This window comes from Theropithecus gelada, chromosome 7b (genome assembly GCF_003255815.1).
Source record: "Theropithecus gelada isolate Dixy chromosome 7b, Tgel_1.0, whole genome shotgun sequence".
Lineage (NCBI taxonomy): Eukaryota > Metazoa > Chordata > Mammalia > Primates > Cercopithecidae > Theropithecus > Theropithecus gelada.
The window spans coordinates 81030736-81050810 of NC_037675.1; the positions used below are offsets into that span (position 1 = coordinate 81030736).

The 20075-nt window shown below is 39.9% G+C and overlaps 1 protein-coding gene across 25 annotated transcripts in view; it reads left to right on the forward strand.

Annotated features, from left to right (window-relative positions):
• NRXN3 (neurexin 3) overlaps positions 1 to 20075 on the forward strand; it is a 1630631-nt gene that overhangs the window by 1414784 nt on the left and 195772 nt on the right. For all 25 annotated transcript variants that reach the window (XM_025391720.1, XM_025391722.1, XM_025391730.1 and 22 more), the window contains one exon: positions 19371 to 19542. In XM_025391720.1, the coding sequence (XP_025247505.1) occupies positions 19371 to 19542 (172 nt within the window). The remainder of the gene's footprint in view (positions 1 to 19370; positions 19543 to 20075) is intronic.

Sequence of the window (20075 nt, forward strand, 5' to 3'; positions counted from 1 at the left end):
TATTTAAAACTTAAAAATAGGTTTATTCATAATCCCAGCATTTTGGGAGGCTGAGGTGGGTAGATCACCTAAGGTCAGGAGTTTGAGACCAGCCTGGCCAACATGGTGAAACTCCGTCTCTACTTAAAATACAAAAATCAGCCAGGTGTGGTGGCACACACTTGTAATCCCAGCTACTCAGGAGGCTGAGGCAGGAGAATCACTATAATTCAGGAGGCAGGGGCTGCAGTGAACTGAGATGCGCCACTGCACTCCAGCTTGGGTGACAGAACAAGACTCTGTCTCAAAAAAAAAAAAAGATTTTCTTCATGTTGGTATTAATGCTTGGTATAATACCTCACACACAGAGGGGCTCAATATATGCTTGCTTAATAAGTGGCTAGATTAATCAACAATTATGGATGGGAGGGAAGGTTCAGAAAGTTTGGTGACAATACTGGGGAAAAATGTTGGCACCTGGTAGTGGTGGACCTGGGATACCAGGCTGAAGAGTTTGAAACTTGCTCTTTTGGCAACAACAGATTTATTGGCACCAAGTAATAGTTTTCCTGGATTCCACTTTTGAAGTCATCAATTCCTTGCTTTTCTTTTCCTTGTCTTTTCAATTCTACTGGGACCTCCTCCCACCAGTGCCACTTTACTGGAGACTTGTGATATGTACGACAGGCAGTAAAACCCAAGTGAATCAAGGAAGCCTGTTAAGAGCACTGATTTCTATGATGTCTCAGTTTGTTAACTAAATTGCAGGTTGTACTTCTTGGCCAGAGACAGCTGACAGGCAACTCTGCCTGAACAAGTAGCATCTCCAAAATGACAGGTGCACTTTAGTTTCATTAGAGGCAGTGGTATCATGATTGCCTGGGCCATTGCAATAAATATGGTGATTATATGTATCCCTTGGGATTTGGAGTTGACAGCATAGTTGGACTGCACTAAAGAATCTTACTCTGACATAAATGACAGCGAAGTAGATCTCTGGGCCCCTCAGCAAGGAGGCTGAAGTTCATGATGCAAAGAAAGTTCCATGGGCCTACGGAAATATTACCAATCCAAATTATAATTTCATTTATTGACAAGTCATATTTAACATTCTTCTCTCTAATGTTTTTTCTCACATGTCAGTGTCCCAAAAGCTAAACCATCAGCTGCATGATGCTAAGTCTTTCAGCAATCAGCAGAAGCAGCGGTAGTTGCGAGCTGGTTATTCAGAGGCAGCTACTGTGCTTCACGTAACCATAAAGTGAAAATTTCAACATTCCCAAAAATGTACCAACCTCCAAGTCACAAATCCTCCTTAGATGCCTGTGGATTGGCTTTTCAGATCCTCTTAAGAGCCAATCTGTGGTGGCAGGATTGTCTGAAGAGGGTAGACTTGGGTTTCTGGTACCTTACAGAAGGCATGGTTTCTCCGTCTACACTATGCTATAAGACAATTGCTCTTCTCTGGAAAGAAACTATTGGAATGGCACTTCTTGTAACTTCTCTCTAATCCCTTATTTAGTTGGTGGGATTGGATGAAGGATCTTCACATATCTAGTGAGACTCCTTTCTTCTCTTCTTCCTGTCCAAAGGGCTTTTCTCCCTGGGCTGAGTGTATCCAGGCCTATTTCATCTTTGTAGGAGGCAACAGGAAAGAGAAGAGAACTAGAAATTGGTGTAGGAAGACTGATCTGTGGCCAAGTCTAAGTGTTGCCCCAATCCATTCTCCCATCCAGCTCCACAAGCAATAAAGTTTGCTGGTCCTTTCATCTAGGTCTATTTCTCAATTGGCTTGGAATGCACAATGAAGAGGGCTGTGATTTACTGGCCCACTTAAACCTCAACTAGAGTGGCAATTTTGTTTTTTTCTGGCTCTTATATTGCAATGAATGTTTTTTATTTGACAGTCTGTTATATAACTAAAATAATTTTTTTTCACTATCAGTTTCTACTCAAAATTAAATGGTAGCTCTAGAATAGTGGCCAACATTAAATTTTTCTTTATGGTTATAGCCATGCAGATAGATATATGAACTCAGAGGACTAAAAATGTGTTTCCATATAATTTAAATGTACCTTTCTATATGGAATGGTCTGCTGTCATGCAACTTTCAAATAACGCATTTTATTATCGTTATCTTTTCCGGCATTGATTAATCCCACTGTTTATTGGCTAAGTGTACAGTTCCTATTGGTGTGTTTCTGAGTCAAGACGAAAGCAGTTAATACTTAAGAGTTGAGAAGGAAGTTTATTTAAATCTGGTCTTTCTTATGAGTCTGTCTAATAGTGATAGATTTTGTTGTTGAGTCACAGTTCATGAAAAGTGCATTAAAACCTCGAGCTGATCCATCTCTCTGAAGCAGCAGTTGGGTCATTACATTTTGGCAGGCACTTTAGATGTGCATATGATTTTATGATCAGGTCTGCTTAATTCATCCCAACTCTTCAAAGAGGAAGGGAACTAAAATTCCTTGAGCATCTTCTATTATGTGCTGGATGCCTGCATATGTTGTTTTATCCTCGTGACAATTTCTCATGGTAGATAGTATTTTTTCAGCATTGAAGGTGAGAAAATTGAGGTTCAGAGAGTTTAAATAATATTGTCAAAAGCATATAGGAAGTGATGAAGTTAAGCTTTAAGGTCGGGCCTGTCTACTCAAAAACCTGTGATTGTTATAATATATTAGGGGTTAAAAAAAAAGTTTGCAAGAAACAGACAAGTTATTTAAATGGGATGAAGTGTAAGAAAACCTGTGCTTTCCTTAATTTTTCTTGAATCCCATGGCCTTCTCAGTCTCTCCTTTATTGAGGTTCAGAGAGGTTGCTACTTACATGGTAATAAGTATTTCCCTTCCCTCCTTACCCTACTATACAAAAAAAAAAAAAAAAAAAAACCAGAGAAAACTTGATGATAAATGTCAATCAACACTCAGCCTTTGCATCTGATGAGCAACAGAGATGAGTGGGGACTGTGGTGAATTGGAAAACCTGTGCCTTTCTCTTCTAATCAGCTCTGGCTGATTGTCCTGCAGAAAATATTGGCTCTGTGTTACTGAATCTTTCTTCTTTTAAAAGAACGGTGTAGCTGTTCACGAGATATCTGATTTTTAAATGTCAAAACTAATTCACATAGAAAAATACTATGTAGTACTCACCCCTCAAAAATAAAACTTATATGAGGACTCGATCCAGCATAAAGTCTCTGAATTTGTAAGTTCTGTATTACAGAAGGCAGCTAATAAGTATCTACTGGGCAAAATAATTAACAAACAAAAATCAAATGAAAATAATTTTCATTACTCTTCCAATAATTGTGCCTTCCAGATTTAGTACTGTTTGTGTATTGTGCCTCTCTGTGGTAGAGGCATGACTTCTGGTCCTCCACCTGCCCTTCACAGAGTGGAGATGAGTCCAGTATGCAATGACTACTTGAGTATTAGATGTTCTGAACACTTGTTTTTGTGCATTCTCTAGATAGATCTGGTAGTTTGGTGAGCAGAGGTGGCATGGCTCATCAGCATTTGGCAATTGAACCAGAAAAGCATCTTGCTGTCTGTTAAAGAATGTGTCTATGCTTGTAGCTAGTTTTCTAAGAGTTTGCCTCTAGGTATTTGCCTGCAGAAAGTTTTTTGAAGTCAATACAAAGTAGAGTGGCAAGCAATGCATCCATGTTTGAAGATTTGGGAAGCATTTTTCTGTATTCTTTCAGATAAGGCTTGGTCGATAAGTTTAGCCACACTCAATCTAATTCCTTGTCCATATCCTTATTACCTCCCCCCCTCTTCTTTAAGTTTTCACTTTCTTCTGACCTTAATTACTCCCTCAATGAACCCATAAGTATCACTGGACATGGGCATCACCAGTTAGCAACAGTAAGATAACCGCTAACTTCTGAAACATAGAAGTTCTAGCATTGCTTGGATGATGTCTTCCCTGACTGCCTCTGAGCCTCTGGCCAGGATCTGGGATAAGTGCCTCACAAATCGCTTTTCATCTAAACAGCTAAAGGTCTTCTCCTGATGGAAGAGGGATGCCTACAGCAGAAAGCAAGGGAGTCTGCCAGGCACATTTGGAAAATAAAATATTTTATTTATATTTATTTTGACTCTATAGTTTCTAAATTCCATAAATAAAATTTTGCCATTATCAAGGAAATATTTGCTAGGAGGTATAAGGAAGGTCCTTTGGGCAAGAGAGAAAATATTCTCTAAGCTGTAGCATGTTTATGAACCTTAAAAATTACTTGTCTGTGTTTGTATATGTTCAACTCTGAGAGTCTTCCTTAACATTCAAATGTCTCTTGGCAAAAATTAGTGAAGTTTTAGAAAGTAGAAAAGCTGGTTGATAGTGTAAGGAATTTTTAGGCCAATTTTCTATTCTTCCCTTCTATAGATTGAATTTGATTTTTATACCAACAGTTTCAATCTTCTCAACTTCTCCCATTCCTCTTTACCTTCTCAATTGCATCCACCTAAATATATCTCATTGTTTCAGTCAGCCTTGGCTGCTATAACAGAATGGCATAGATTGAGTGACTTAAACAGCAAATATTTATTGCTCCCAGTTCTGGAGACTGGGAAGTCCAAGGTCAGTGTGCTGGTCAGTTTGGTTTCTGCTGAGGGTCCATTTCCTGACTGACAGATGGCCACCTTTTTGCTGTATCTTTACATGGAGGAGAGAGAAATCATGCCTAATGTCTTTTCTATTAAGGGCACTAATCCCATTCAAGAGGACTCTACTTTCCTGACCTAATTACTTCTCAAAGATTTCACCTCCAAATACCATCACCACATTTGGGATTAGGGCTTCAACATAAGACTTTGGGGGATGGGAAGGATGCAAACATTCAGCCCATAGCACTTACATAACCAGACCTTTGTTTCCCTTTGTTTTGGCCCCTGCCAAATAAGGTAGTGTGATATTGTGAAATACATAGTTGGTCTTCATCCTGTTTAAAACTCCTAAAATCCTTGGAATTTTCAAAGTGATATGTCTTTTTATATGCTAATGACTTGTGGCTGTCAACCCCTAGGTAGCTTCAGGATGAAGGCTGGTCATGAGAAAGACGAAGGCATGATTAGAGGGTTAAGACTTTCAGCACTAGCCCCCACCCAACCTCCAGGGAGGAGAGAAGGGCTGATGGTTAATCTGATGACCAGTGGCCAATGATTTAATCAATCATGCCTATGTAATGAAGCCTTCATAAAAATCCAAAAGGACAGGGTTTGGAGAGCTTCCAAAGAGCTGAACACCAGGAGGTTCCTGGAGGGTGCTGCACCTGGAAAGGGCCTGGGAGCTGGGAGCCTCTGCCCACATACCTGGACCAAATATCTCTTCATCTGTATCTTTTGTAATTTCTTTTTAATAAACTAGTAAATGTGAGTTTTTGAGCTGTAGCAAAATCATGGAGCCCAAGGACGAGGTCATGGGAATCCCAATTTATAGCTTGTCAGTCAGAAGCACAGGTAAAAGAACCCAGAGCTTGTGATTGGCCTTGGAAATGGGAGGCAGTCTTGTGAGTCTGAGCCCTCAGTCTGTGGAACCTGACACTATCTCCAGTCTGGTAGTGCAGGAATTGAATTTGGTTGGAGGACAGCCAGCTGGTGTCTGCTGCAGATTGCTTGCTTGCTTGCTTGCTTGCTTGCTTGATGTGTGGGGGAAGACCTCCACATATCTGGTGTCAGAAGTGTGTTGTGAGAGTATAGGAGAAACTGAGTTTATTTTTTCTACCCAGGAGAATTTTCTATCCTGAAGGCCAAGTAATGAATCCTCTTTCTCTGGCTACTTGGGCAATTTATCAACGACTGACTGTGAATATTTGGAAATATTATATGGGAATGTTCCTTCTTTTTTTATATCTCAATTTAGGAAATCATGTGCTTCTTTCTTATTTCTCTTTTGTCCCCATCAGTGAGCTATATTTTTTAAATTGTTATTAGAAACATCTCTTATTTTGAATCTCCATCATCATCCTACAAGCTCAGCAATGTGACTTTGTCTTACAGATGAGGATACTGGGTGCAGAGTATTTGTGGCTTGCCCCAAAACCTGCAGTAAGTGAAAAACTAGAATCATATCCAAGCCTTCTGATTCAAATGCGGTTTCCCTATCCACTACACCAAAGTATCATTTGTACTCTTGAGGGCTAAAGAATGCCAGATGTATTTCTCTAACTTCTGATGTGTCTCCCAAAATGCCCTATACAGAGGATAGGATCATTACACACTTGATTTCAACATTTCTATGACTTGATTCTACTTATGCATCTTACTGATTTGGAGAAATAAAGGTACTTCTTGGGGGAAAACATGACTATGTGTAAAAATTCTCAATTTGACAAGTGTAGGGCAAATTGAAATGGATGGTGGTTGGGCCAACTCACGGTGGCCCAAAAGACTGTGGTGAGGGGATGGCCTCCCAAAAGGCAGGGACTGAGCCCTACACTGACCAGAAATCACTGCATTGCAGAATAATGGAGAAAGCAAGACGATGAAACTGAGTTTCTCTGAAAGCTTGGCATCTTGGATATTTCAAAGATTAAAGTTGTGTTTAATGGGAACCAAATGGTTCAGTTAACTGGTAGTAGGATGGATCAGTGTCCACCTCTAGGACTTCAATTTGAATCTAATCCAAACAAAGAAGCAGGGTAGGTTGAAGCCCTTGGTAATGAACACTAAGCCTTTCATCTCCCGGTCTGCAGAGAAAGTTCCCCTCAGGCCACACAGGCTTGCTGGCAATTTTCCTGAAGACTGTTCAGTAGACTATGTGAAACAAGTGAACAGCTATGGTCACCTGAGAGGTAGTGGTACTCTACATTTTCAAAAGTTCTCTCCCAAAACAAAACCATAGCAAAAATTGAAAAGCAGTAAATGAACCATGGATGGAGATATTGCACTATGCACTAGTCTTGCTAGCAGAAGAATGCAAAGGTGCTTTCACCATTGTGTCAGATGCTTGGCTGAACATTTATTAAACTTTTGATATGGAGGAAGACATAGAACATAAAGAGGAATTTTCTTCCCTCACAATGCTCATGGTATGACAGGAAAAAAAAAGAATTGTTCCATTAAAAAACATTGAAATGAATCAACACAAACTGATGTTATTATTGAATAGATAGTGGAGAGATTGTGGGATAATTAGAGAATATATCTGGTTATCAAAGATGTCTCTGGAAGGCACGTGTGTAAAATTGTTTTCAGCACTGTACACGTATGCACACTGGCCAGGAAAGCTGGACCTTCTGCAGAGAAAACTCTTCTCCAGATAGGAAAGGGTACCTCATTCAGCTTTGGGCTGGGCCAGAACTAGAATATCTTTCCTGTGTCTGGGTCATTCCTGGATCAGTGATCCCTAATGACCAGTTCCATTCCCTAAAGCTAATGTTGACTCTGGATCATTCTGATGTTTCATTCATGCTGGAATCCATAGTTCGTTCTGAGTCAGGTCTATAATAGATTCACATTCCTGAGAGGCTTTCTATTGAAAGTGAAGACTCAGGATTCCACTGACTGTTCTGCCACTGTTTAAGGGCTATATTACAGTTGGATTATGGATGCCCTTCAATGGACACAGAGGGGCTTAGATTCTACTGAGCCACCATTACTTTGCCTAAAAGAAAATAAGAGGGTCAAAGGAACTAACTTTTGTGTAAATTTTAAGGTTTTATTCAAACACAAACACACACAGTCACACACACATTTACATGGCAACACATATACACATAACTCTTTATTTCTCTAGCATTATGTTCCTCAGCCTCTTGAATGAAATCATTTTCCTTCATCATGTTAATGAACAAAATTGTAGCTCACCCATAGAGAAGAGAGAGAAGAATGTTTGTGCCCTTTAAATGTCATAAAATAAATGCTTCTTCGTATTGTCTATGAGTTCACTATAAACTCCATGGATAATTTGCGTATCTGAAGCTCTGACCGGCTTCCAGTGGGCTTCCAGTGCCTGCTATATCTTAGGGGAATAATGACTTCATGCTGTTCCAGGGACATTTCTATTTCTCCATTTGGCTGAAACTTACTTTATAATTTGGTAGGGATACTGACTTCAAGTAAATTAAAATTAGGAGATGTGTTCTCTAATTATTCTATCGAAAGAGCACATAGCTTTGAAATAATTGTCAATGCTGGTATGGTGGACTCTTTTGAAAAGGTATGAGTCAGCTACCTGTGACATGTTTTCCAGTGTCTGCTTGGGGTCACCTTTACTAATTTCGTCAGGGCTGAGGGAAAGCACTTTCTTTTTCATGTTCCTGCTTGGGTGTCCGGATTATTCTCCCTACAGAGGCTTTGATGCTATCATGGAGGTCATAAGGCCAGTCTTTTTTCGAAGTACTGGAGCTTTTTAAATTTCACTTTTTAAAAAATTTCTGTTGCTTTTATTATGGTGGTTGGGGGTAAGAACCCACCTTTCGAATTGGAATTACTGATCTTATCCAAGAGAGAATGTTGTAGTGGTGATAGTTGACAAAGAAGAGAACCATAAAATATCACCTGGATGAAATACCTAACTGCAACACTATCTCCAGGACACACACACACCAGAGTCCCTACGTGCAGACAGGCACTGCTGATGTATTACAGTCTATTGGCCATTTTGTTTACGATAACTAGGAAAGGAAAAATAAGCCCCTATTTCAGTGTGTTCATCCCAAGATGATGACACAGTAGATTTCCCTTGCAGGTAAACCGAGAGAGCTCAGTTAATCACCATTTATCACTCAAGTGACTCAAGTCTTTCGCAGATGCACTGGCGCTCTGGAGACTGATATATTCATTGGGCTGCAATGCTATTCTCTTTTCTCATTCCATCTAATATAATAAACTCAAATCCTAACATCAGAGTGATGTGTGCTATCTTTTAGAGTCTCAAGCCTTTAAAATGTATTTGATTCACTCCCATAGAACTAGATACATTTTCCGAAAGAAATGTGATATCATTATAATTTTAATGACTTATAACTTTGCTCCATCTCCTCCATTACCAGACTATTCTAGCTACTACCATCCTTTACCAGAAGCCTCTAATTTATTTCTCTGCATCTGCAGCTGACCTCCTTCAAACAGTGTTATTTTGAGTTGATTTTAGTATATAAACCACCCTCAGTGGGACCTAAGATAGATTACTTTATGCCTAATTGAATGAGTTTTTATATATCTTATTTTATATAACTTATTAGAAAATATCTAAGATACATTTTTCTATTTGCCAAATAGTAATTGTGAATCAGGTTCATTGTACACTGGTCACCAATGTGCCTGAGCCCAGTGAGAGAGAACACTTCCACACACAAGTCACATAAAGTGGGTTTATTACTTACATATAGGCAGCAAAGGACAGCAGAAGCTGGGGATTCATTTTGAGCTCATTCTCCAAGGCTCAGGAAAGCTGTCTATGGTGAATGGAATCCACCTGTGCATGTACTGCACCTCAGGAACCTTGGAAAGTACTCCACTCTGGGTTTGTTTTTGTTTTTGTTTTTGTTTGTTTGTTTGTTTGTTTTGAGACGGAGTCTCGCTCTGTCACCCAGGCTGGAGTACAGTGGCCTGATCTCAGCTCACTGCAAGCTCCGCCTCCCAGGTTTACGCCATTCTCCTGCCTCAGCCTCCCGAGTAGCTGGGACTACAGGTGCCCGCCACCTCGCCCGGCTAGTTTTTTGTATTTTTTTTAGTAGAGACGGGGTTTCACCGTGTTAGCCAGGATGGTCTCGATCTCCTGACCTCGTGATCTGCCCGTCTCGGCCTCCCAAAGTGCTGGGATTACAGGCTTGAGCCACCGCGCCCGGCCTCCACTCTGGGTTTTATACCCCAGGGGCAATATGACTCAATAAGCTGAAGTGTTGAAGGATATCCTGTTCTGGTAGAAACTGGAACAGAGACTTGGCTCTTCCAGCCAGTCCTCCTTATCTGAGAATGTTACATTTCTGGCATATTCTACAAGTATTTTTGAGAACTACAAGTGAGAAAAGAACGCAAACCAGGTTGGTCCAAGGCCACCTATAGAACTTTCTTGCAATAGGTGAATGAGCAGGTATGATACAGGCTGCTCATTTGCTCCTCCCACTCCTATTTGAGTTATTCTGACCACTTGTACATCAACTATTGATTAAAATCTGAAAAAAGAAAATCATGGGTGACCTTAAATTGTGTAAAGTTCCACAACAGAGGTCAGCAACTTTTTCTGTAAAGGGCCAGAAAGTAAATATTTTAGGCTTGTAGGCCACATGATCACTGTTGCAACTACTCATGTCTGCTGTTGTAGTATGGAAGCAGTCAAAGATAATACATCAATGAATGAGTCCAACTGTATCCCAATAAAACTTTATTTATAAAAACAGGGAACAATTATATTTGGCACACAGTTTGCTGATCTCTGCTCCAGGCCAGTCTATCTCCTCCAACTTTGGCATATTCATAACTCAAACATATCATAAGAAACTGCCACAATCTAAACCATATTATCTGATGACCCTAAGTACTGAATCTCTCCATTCTGAAATGTGTATATTAATTATTTTTCAGGTAGAGAATGGTATAGAATTTAGACTGGGAATTTATCTGAGGGATTGACTCAAAATGCCTTACTTATGAAAACAGAGTTCTTGGTTGGTGTTCATTATTCATGTAGGTCCATTTACTTTGAAGCCATAATGCTAATATAGCCTGTCATTTGGAAGTTAGGTAAATAGTAAAGCACTTTAAAGAATCACTAAAAGTTTCCTCATAACCACAGAATAGGTCTTGAAGGGTTACTCACTGTTTGCTGATCTCTCATTTATAGAGGAGCAGCTGCTCATTTTTGGCCTAGAATATCTACTTCTAAGAGAAGAAATTTCTCCTTTGCATCCTGTTCAGAGCTAATCATGCATATTCTTGGAAACTGACTAAAATGACCTAGTCTATAGTAAAGTAACTAATTTAGAGTTGGGACTATCAACTAATGTTATTTTGCCAGAGATGTACGAAAAGACTTCCTTAGGGGCTAGCAGTAATCAGTCAGTAGGGAAGAGGGTTACCAGGACCAGATGGAGAAAATGACATAGGACATGTATATTAGACCTGCCACTCTCTGGCTCTGTGAGCATGCATTTCAAAGTTTATACCTGCCAAGTGGACATTTGACCGACACATAGAGGAGAGTCAGAGAGATTATCGATACATACTTATATGCTCACCTTGTGTTCTGTTTGCTAGAACACAATTTTACATCAAATATTTAAAAATTCACACATGCGTGCACGTGGCTGTGCACTGATGTGCATGTGTGCCTGTTGCTTGCGTGCATATGTACCATACAGAAAAGTATTGTGTGGAGAATATATTAGACTGTGCATGTAAATGTGTGTAGAACTTTTTTTTTTCCATACAATACATGCTGTATGGGTATTTGTTGAGTGACTGAAGTTTTGCACTCCCTGAGCAGAGTTTCTCAATAGTGACACTATTGATATTAGAGCCAGGTATTTCTTTGTCGTGTATCATTGTATATTTAGCAGGATGTGTGGCTTTGACCTACTAGATTCTAGTAGCACCCCACTTCAGTTGTGACAGCCAAAAATGTCTCCAGACATTGCCAAATGTCGCTGGAGATAGGCATCCCTGTTGAAATCACTGCCTTAGTAAACCAAGACGTTAATGTAAGAAAGTGGTTCCCAAACTTCAGCATCCGAATCACCTTAAGTTCTTGTGAAAATACATGTTACTGGGCCTCACACTAGAGTTTCTGATTCAGAGGGTCTTGCACTAGACCCAACAATTTACATATCTAATGAGTCCCCTGGTGATGCTGCTGGTGGCGGTCTTAGAACCTCACTTTGTAAGCACATAGGTAAGGCATAAGATGTTCTGGAAGAATTCCAGATGAGTTAAAATGTGTTTCCTAATTTCAAGGACTGTAATGTTGTTGGTGTGAGCACAGGGCTTAAGGTTTCTTTGTGAAGACACTGGGTGGTTCCTCTCAGCTGTGGTTGAGATTTAGTGGGGAAACTCGACATTTATGGGAGACATTCAGTCTGTACTGGATTTTAGTCAGCACTGCCCTGCCAGCTGTCACCTGAGTCCTGCCAGGAGACTGCTCCAGGTCTTGGCACAGGGCTGGGGCACCTATGGAAATGAACTTGAGTTTTGCCTTGCAGTCAAACTTAACTACCAAATAAGCCAGCATGACATTGGGGTCTGTGAATGAGAAGTGGATGTTCCGAGTGGATTTGAAGGACATGATGACTCAGGATGCCAATTGTGACTGGTGACTTAGAGCTGTGATAGCTTTGACTTGCATCTTATTTACTTGCATCAGCTGTCTTGTCCTTCCTTGCCTCTCCCCTTTTCAGGTCATGGTTCCTGATGTCCTAAGCTGTCATCCCTACTCTCTCTCTGTTTTTTTTTTTTTTTTTTGGAGTCAGAAATGGAGCTGTCTTGAGCTATTTATCAGTCTTATCTCTCTTGGCCCTCTGTTAGCATTTCAGACTGTGGATCTAATCCGCTTTAATTGATTGACCTTGTGCAACCAGACCTCAGTAAAACACCAGGTGAAGCACAGCTGCAGCCAGGGGAGAGGTGGGTGTAACTTTCCTGGTTGGGTGCAAAGGTCACTGAGGCCCATAAAGATTTAGAAAAGGAGAAATAGTTTTCAAGGCATTTAATATGAATTTTCTAGGGACAATGTATACAGATCCCAGAGTCGATGACCTTGACTGGGACACAGTCATTGTAAATAGAGCAATATCCTATAGGGAGTATGCAAATGCCTCTGACTCACCTGTCATCCATATTAGTACTGTTTCTCACCTAGCATCACTATTATCACCATCTCCAAACCAATCATTAACATATTTTATGTAATTGTTTGTAGATGCCTTCAGAATTTGCCAAGATTTTATGTCTCTTAATAAGTATTATTTAACACAAGTATTATTGTTGCTATTGTCTTCATGTCATTTTTCTAGACAAAGCTTGAGCCTTGGATAGTTGAGGGACCTGCTTAAGATCACCCAGAAAAAATAATGTGGAGCCTCAATCGGTCCCAATCCTTTTGATTCGAAATGTCACATTCTTCTAGAACACAAAGTAGACGTTTTCCTCTCCCCTGCTTTTCCTGCCACAGCCACACTTCAGCTTCTCAAGGGGAGGGGACCAGGTCATTGTCATGAGGTGATCATGGAGTTCAAAATATCTTCAAGCTCTACAGCTGTGGTCTTGTCAGTTCGAGTGATTCCTGAAAGGCATCTTCTCTGCTTTAGATTTTTCAGGGGAGAGACCTGGTCTCTTACCTCTCTTGAAATACCTTAATAATGAAGTGCTTACTCTGTGCTTATAAACCAACAATTGTCCAGAGTGTAGAACAAGAAGACCATAATATTGAAAGAGTAGAGACTAATGATCTTCACTGAAAGACAGTTAATAGCCACAAAAAGAGCTCAAATTATGTTCTACTGAATTCAATGTTTTATTCTAAAGAACTTCAATAAAAGCCTTTGTTAGGCAAAGTCAAAATTGTCTGATGAATCAAGTAAGCTGTACCTCATCTTTTTGTATTTTACAGAAACATTTATAAAGCATAGTGAGATGTTTTACCTAAGATTTATTGTACAAAATATGAATATAGTAGCAATTATTTATTTTATCCTATAATACTGAAATCATATTTGGTCTCTCATGGTACAAAAAAGATTCTTATTTTTTAAAATCACAACCACATATTCTAATTCATTATTCATTGATTCACATATCCATTAATTTAACAAACATTTACTGAGCTCATGTTAGGAAACTTACATTTAAAATACTCACAATTAGGCTAAGTAGACAGGTAAGTTAGGCATACATAAAATATATCATATGTAACACATATATTTCTGTTATAGAAATAACTAACTCAATTGTAATATGTGAAAGCTGTGACTGTGGAAAATGCATGGATTTTAGAGTCAGACCTGGATTCTATTTTTTCAATAAGTCTCTTACTGTGTGAATTCTCTGTTAATCGTAAGAATTTGAACATAATTCTATTATAAAAGTATTTCCTGAGCACCTATTCTGTCCATTTAGTCTGGTTTATGTTGCAGTGACAAAAGCCTCAAACACTTGGTGCTAGAAAGCAACCAAGCTTTGTTTCTCAGCCATCTCCCATGTCCATAACAAGCTGGCTTATTGTCATCCTCACTCAATGACCCAGAATGACAAAGAAGCCACGACCAGGAGTTTGCTGGGTGCAATGGTTGGCAACAAATAGAACTCTGGTGGGTCTCACACCAGCAATTAAATGCATGGCTCAGGAATGATACTCAATTTATTAGTTAATACTGTTCTCTGGGTCCAACCCATCACAAGGAGACCCAAAAGGCCTCTCTTACTACAACCCTATAATGGAGGAGAACTGGGAAAATGTGGTAAACAGTGCTACTCATTACTTTCTTTACTAGGAACCAGACTTTGAAATGGATATGGAAGACCTTGCCGTGCCTGGCCCACAGGAGGCATTACATATTTACATACTGTCTTCCTTGTGTTCTTGCCTAGCACTGAACTAACAAATTCGGTGGGAAGCCTAGCAGTTAAGACACTGAGACCTGCTTCCATTGCCCATATCCCTGACATACATTTGAGAATCCCAGTTCTGTTTCTGTCAGCTGCAGTTTTCTAAAATAGCGGATGGTGCATTCCGTCTTCCTCAAGGTAGTCTGGAATGGGTGAAAATAGCCTTCAGGGACATCTTTATTCCTGAGAATTCTTCTTGCCCCTGAGCATTTCTGCTCCTGGAGTCTGACCCTGGTGTCGGTAGCATCTCTTGGGTCACCTCAGCAACAATAACTGCAGTGTGACTGATTGAGGATAGGGAAGCTGAAGCTGGACTAATTTGGGGAGCCAGGTAGGCTCATAAACCGTTGTTATTGATGAAGAGTGACTTACTGGCTATTTAAAGACAGCTGGTTTCCGTACTGTTCAGCTTTTTTCCTGAATGCACTTGAGGATTCTTTGGTAATGTCTTCTGATTTACCACTTGTCTTTGTTTTTAATATCAAGGAAGAATATAGATTGAAGCAATTGTCTTGGTAGCAACTTTAGTGATGATGACTGTGGAGTTATTAAAATTTATAGTCATGCTGTTTTTGCAGCTACCCTTTGCATTTCTTAGAGAGGCTTATAATATTTGGTTACAAAGAATGTAGAGAGATAGCAACTCAACCCTGCATACATTTTTTGAATATATGTTCTGTTTGCTAAAATTTACATCTATTTTCACAATATGTCTTGATGACAGTGCCCACCAAGCCAACTAGGCCTTAGCTCATGACACGACTTTCAATTACACTAATGAGGAGAAAGAAGACTGACATTTTTGTGGATCCAAAATTATCCACAGCGACATGCCAGGTGCTTCACATATCTGTGCTCTCCTATAACCCTCACAGCAAGCTTCAGAGGTAACAACTGGCCCCTCTTTCCCTCCACACATCCCTTCATGAAAGAGAAATCAGAAGTAAAATAACCAGACCAGGGTCATACAGCTTTAAGAGCCATTGCTGTTATTTGAACATTTATTCTATTGAACCAATTAATTTCTCCAAAAATCAGAGTGTTACATCTGATCAGATGATTGGGTGGTTCCTTCTGCTCTGTTTTATCTCATATATTTATGTAATGTTTTATTACTTATAAAGTACCATCATATTATATCATACTTACAACAGCCCTATGAAGTATGTAATGCTGGTATCCTGTCCCTACAGTGTATTATCAAGAAATGGCTTCAGAAAAATCAAGTAATTTGCCCAACGTCAGTCAGGTCTGACACCAAAGCCAATGCTTTTGTTCCCTTACATCTTCTCTTTTCTAGACACACGAGCCAGCAGAGTTGATCTGCATGGCAGCTGAGCATGATAGATTCAAGCCTGGGCAACTCTATGGGTATTTGCCATAAGGCTTCCGTGACTTCTAATGAACTGAAACAAAGCAGTTAGCCACAGATTATAATGCCACTGTGGTCCCATGACAAATGACAAGGAGGTTGCAGTAATGAAATTTTATTACTGTAAATAGAGAGACCACATCTGAGGTCTAGCACAGCCACATTTGCCACTGTGGGAAACAAAATGAAACACCTGGGGAAGGGTCTCCACTGACTTTGGCAGTGAGCTAACAGGATTAAGAAGATCTCCCGGAAACAGTGATTACAATGGCAAATGTGTGGCACCTAAGATAAGGACCAAATATTTATTCTGGCGAGATTAAATCTTTTCTTTTCCTGTATCTAATATGGATCTTGCAGAAAATCTGCCCAAGAATATATCTTGCTGATCAGCCAATTCACTGAGCCAGAACCATACTTTGCCACTGCTATCACTGAAAAGCTACAGAATGCTGGTTTAAAGGTCTCTATGCTTCCCCTAAAACTGTTTTCCATCCATGATTAATTAGTGACGTAGGGGTGAATTGAATTACCAGCAGTCCTTTCCATACATCCAGGATTTATGTACTGGTTTCTCACTGAAGAACAGTGGTGCAATAAACAGCCCACATCTGTGGGGTGGGCAGAGGAGTAATGGTGTCTGCAGTCATGGTTTCTTAACTCCTCTAGTACTTCCATTCTGCTCAGCAGGTTATGGCTCACATTATTACAGCCTTGCTTATTTAGGCATGAGGGTAGTGGGCAGTGACACACACATGCCCTTCGAAATAGAATACCAATTCTCCAAGAGAAAGCAGAAAAGTCACATTGGCATTTCCGAATTCCTTGAAAAATAAGAAGAGAGAATAAAATGGGTAATAGTATTAATTATGGGCATGAAAAGTACAAAAAGAATCCATAAGCAGGTTCATTTATCTATGCATCATATTTTAAAGCTAGGTGCTTTTCCTAGTGCAGAGATGTAGATAGTGGTTTCAACAAACAGATTTAAGAAATCATGAGTGTGTTTAGTCACAATTTTGGGAGCTACCTGGAACTCTTTTCCCAGAGAACAGAACATGGGAATTGCAGACATCATTTTATATTGCATGCTATGTAATCAGGGCATGAAGGAAATACTGAGGTCCACCCTGTATCTCTGCATCCTTGAATGCTCACAGCCTGCTTTGGTTGATCATTCTATATTCCTCACTTCTAAGGTCAAGACTTATTGGTGACTTGTCCATTCTTTTATTGGATACAAGATGAATTGACATACTAAGAGATAAATGGAAACTTGAGGAAAGTCTGCAATTTGGGAAAATAAGTGAAGTGTACCAAACTATATATAGAAACCAGTGTCCCTCCCTCCAGAACGCTTAATTTGTTGACTTTAAGTGTAGTAGGTGCTTAATAAATTTTGTATTTGTGTATTTAATGAATATATGAATGAATGAGTAAAATAAATGACTAAAGCTGAGATTCAGCGAAACTTTTCTATATCTTGATTTATATGGATTCTGGACTTCTTTTCTCACATTCTTCTTTTTCTCTTCCTCCTCCTCCTGGTTTTTCTCCTTCTCTTCTTTCTCCTTCTTCTTCTTGAATAAAAAAATAGACGATAACAAAGGATCATGAACTAATACTGTGAATCAGTCTTATAGAATGTCAGAATTACTACTGATATGGTTTGGCTGTGTCCTCACCCAAATCTCATCTTGAATTGTAGTTCCCATAATTCCAATGTGTTGTGGGAGGGACCCGGTGGGAGGTAATTGACTCATGTGGGCAGTTACCTCCATGTTGTTATCATGATAGTGAGTGAGTTCTCATGATATCTGATGGTTTTATGAGGGGGTTTTCCTCTTTTGCTCGGCACTTCTCCTTCCTGCTGCCATGTGAAGAAGGAGGTGTTTGCTTTCCAGGCCTCCACAGCCATGCTAAACTACTAAATTTTGTTATCCTTGAATGCCCAACATATTGCCAATAATTTGGAAAGCTAAAGAAATTGAGCAAGATGTCTCCCTTCTCTCCTTACACATGCCTCCAACACCCTGCAATGCTATAATGGCTTTCCAAGAGCTTAAAAGAGGCTGATTATATTTGAACAGTAAGGTTACATTTATTTCATGTCTCATTATGAATACTAGTTCCAACTTTTAGTCATAATGAATTATTAGAGAAGAGTCAGAGTTTTAAAAGCATTATTATGTATGCTTCGTGTTTTAGTGCACTTCCCAGGGGGTTGGTGATATCACCACTACCATCACCATTTGCATCATTATTATCTGTATTAGTCCATTCTCACATTGCTATAAAGAAATACCTGAGAATGAGTAATTTATAAAGAAAAGAGTTTTTAATTGGCTCACAGTTCGGCAGGATGTTTAGGAAGCATAGCAGCATCTGCTTCAGGGGAGGCCTCAAGGAGCTTCCAATCATGGCAAACAGGGGAGGAGGAGTCTCACATGACAGGAGCAGGAACAAGAGAGACACAGGGAAGATGCCACACACTGTAAACAACCAGATCTCGTAAGAACTCACTATCACAAGAACAGGACCAAGGGAATGGTACTAAAACATTCATGAGAAATTGTCCCCATGATCTAATCACCTCCCAGCAGGCCCCATCTCCGACACTGGGGATTACAACTGAACATGAGATTTGGGTGGTGACACATCCAAACCATATGGTTTCTTCATTGTCATAGTGTTACTCATATCAAGTTCATTGCAATTTCCCCTCTGACAAGTCTTTAGTGGCCACAGAGGTCCTCTTCTGCTCTGTTGCATAAGCTCTGGTCTTGAATATATGTCTCTTTGGATTAATCTGAGGAGTAGGGCTACAAGTATGGGAAGCATGGCAGCCATCTAATTCTGAAAATTCTAGGTCAGTTTCACTGGCCTGTATTGGGGTTACCTTTCCTATGTGGTTTGGAACTGCAGAACCATTATGTGCATGTGTATGTATGTATGTGTGTGTGTGTGTGTGTGTATAAACATATATCCAGCTCCTCTGACATTGGCTCCTAACCATTCTGTACCCCTTCCCTTTGCCTTGATTGCATGAAACTATGCTGACAAGTTCATACATATTTCCACTTTAATTGTAAATCTGAATTGATAAATGATTTAAGGTCTGGTGTCTTAGTGTCCTCTCTTAGTAAACAGGCCTAATTCATCTCACAGAAACAAACTTTGCATTGTCATGGCATAGCTACTAGGTAGTTCCAGGCCTGATATGCATTGAGGGGAATTGAATGATGTAACCTGTGCAGTACAGCCTGGGAGAGCAATTTGGGTGGTTTATGCCATTGGTTTTTATGCTTAGGATGAAAACTCATGGAGAAATATAGAATACTATTATTATCTTCATGCTGACAGCTCCCTCTGGGCACCTACAGGTTTATTGCTGGTTGGAGGATCAAATTTAAAGGGAGATAACTTCGTGGTTGGTGATAACTATGCCTTTTGTGTTTCTTTATTATAGGAACAGGGGAAAATTGGAGTTGTCTTCAATATTGGCACAGTTGACATCTCCATCAAAGAGGACAGAACCCCTGTAAATGACGGCAAATACCATGTGGTACGCTTCACCAGGAACGGCGGCAATGCCACGCTGCAAGTGGACAACTGGCCAGTGAATGAACATTATCCTACAGGTACATGTTGCTCGCTCAATGGTCCTACTCTTTTTGACGCTCCCATTCTCACTTTTCAATGGTGATTTTTCTCATGACTATCACCAAATTCTAAAACACTGAATGAAGTACACATTCACGATTTTTTTTGTATCAGAAGATAAGTTATCTCTTTAGGACTTGATCCAGTATAGGGAGCTTCTGGAGACTTTACCAACTATGCACTGGACACTTTTTGTCAACCTTTGACTGATACAGCCTGACTGGCTCATACCAAAGACAGTTACCGTAGATTTTGCAGGGCCTGTAGATGAGGAGCAGTGAAGGGAAGGATCATCTCTATCATGAGCTAGTGTCAATAATCATAAGATGCTCCATTTGAGACTCAGACTTTGTGGTGCCATTTAGTTGGGTGCGGTCGAAGGTGCAGATGCCAGAGAGAGACTCTAAAAGGACATTTACTGAACTTGAAGACACAGATCAAGTCATGGTAACGGTGAGAGAAAAACTTAAGGGTGGAATTGTATTCATTTGGTGGACTTTGCTAGTTTTTA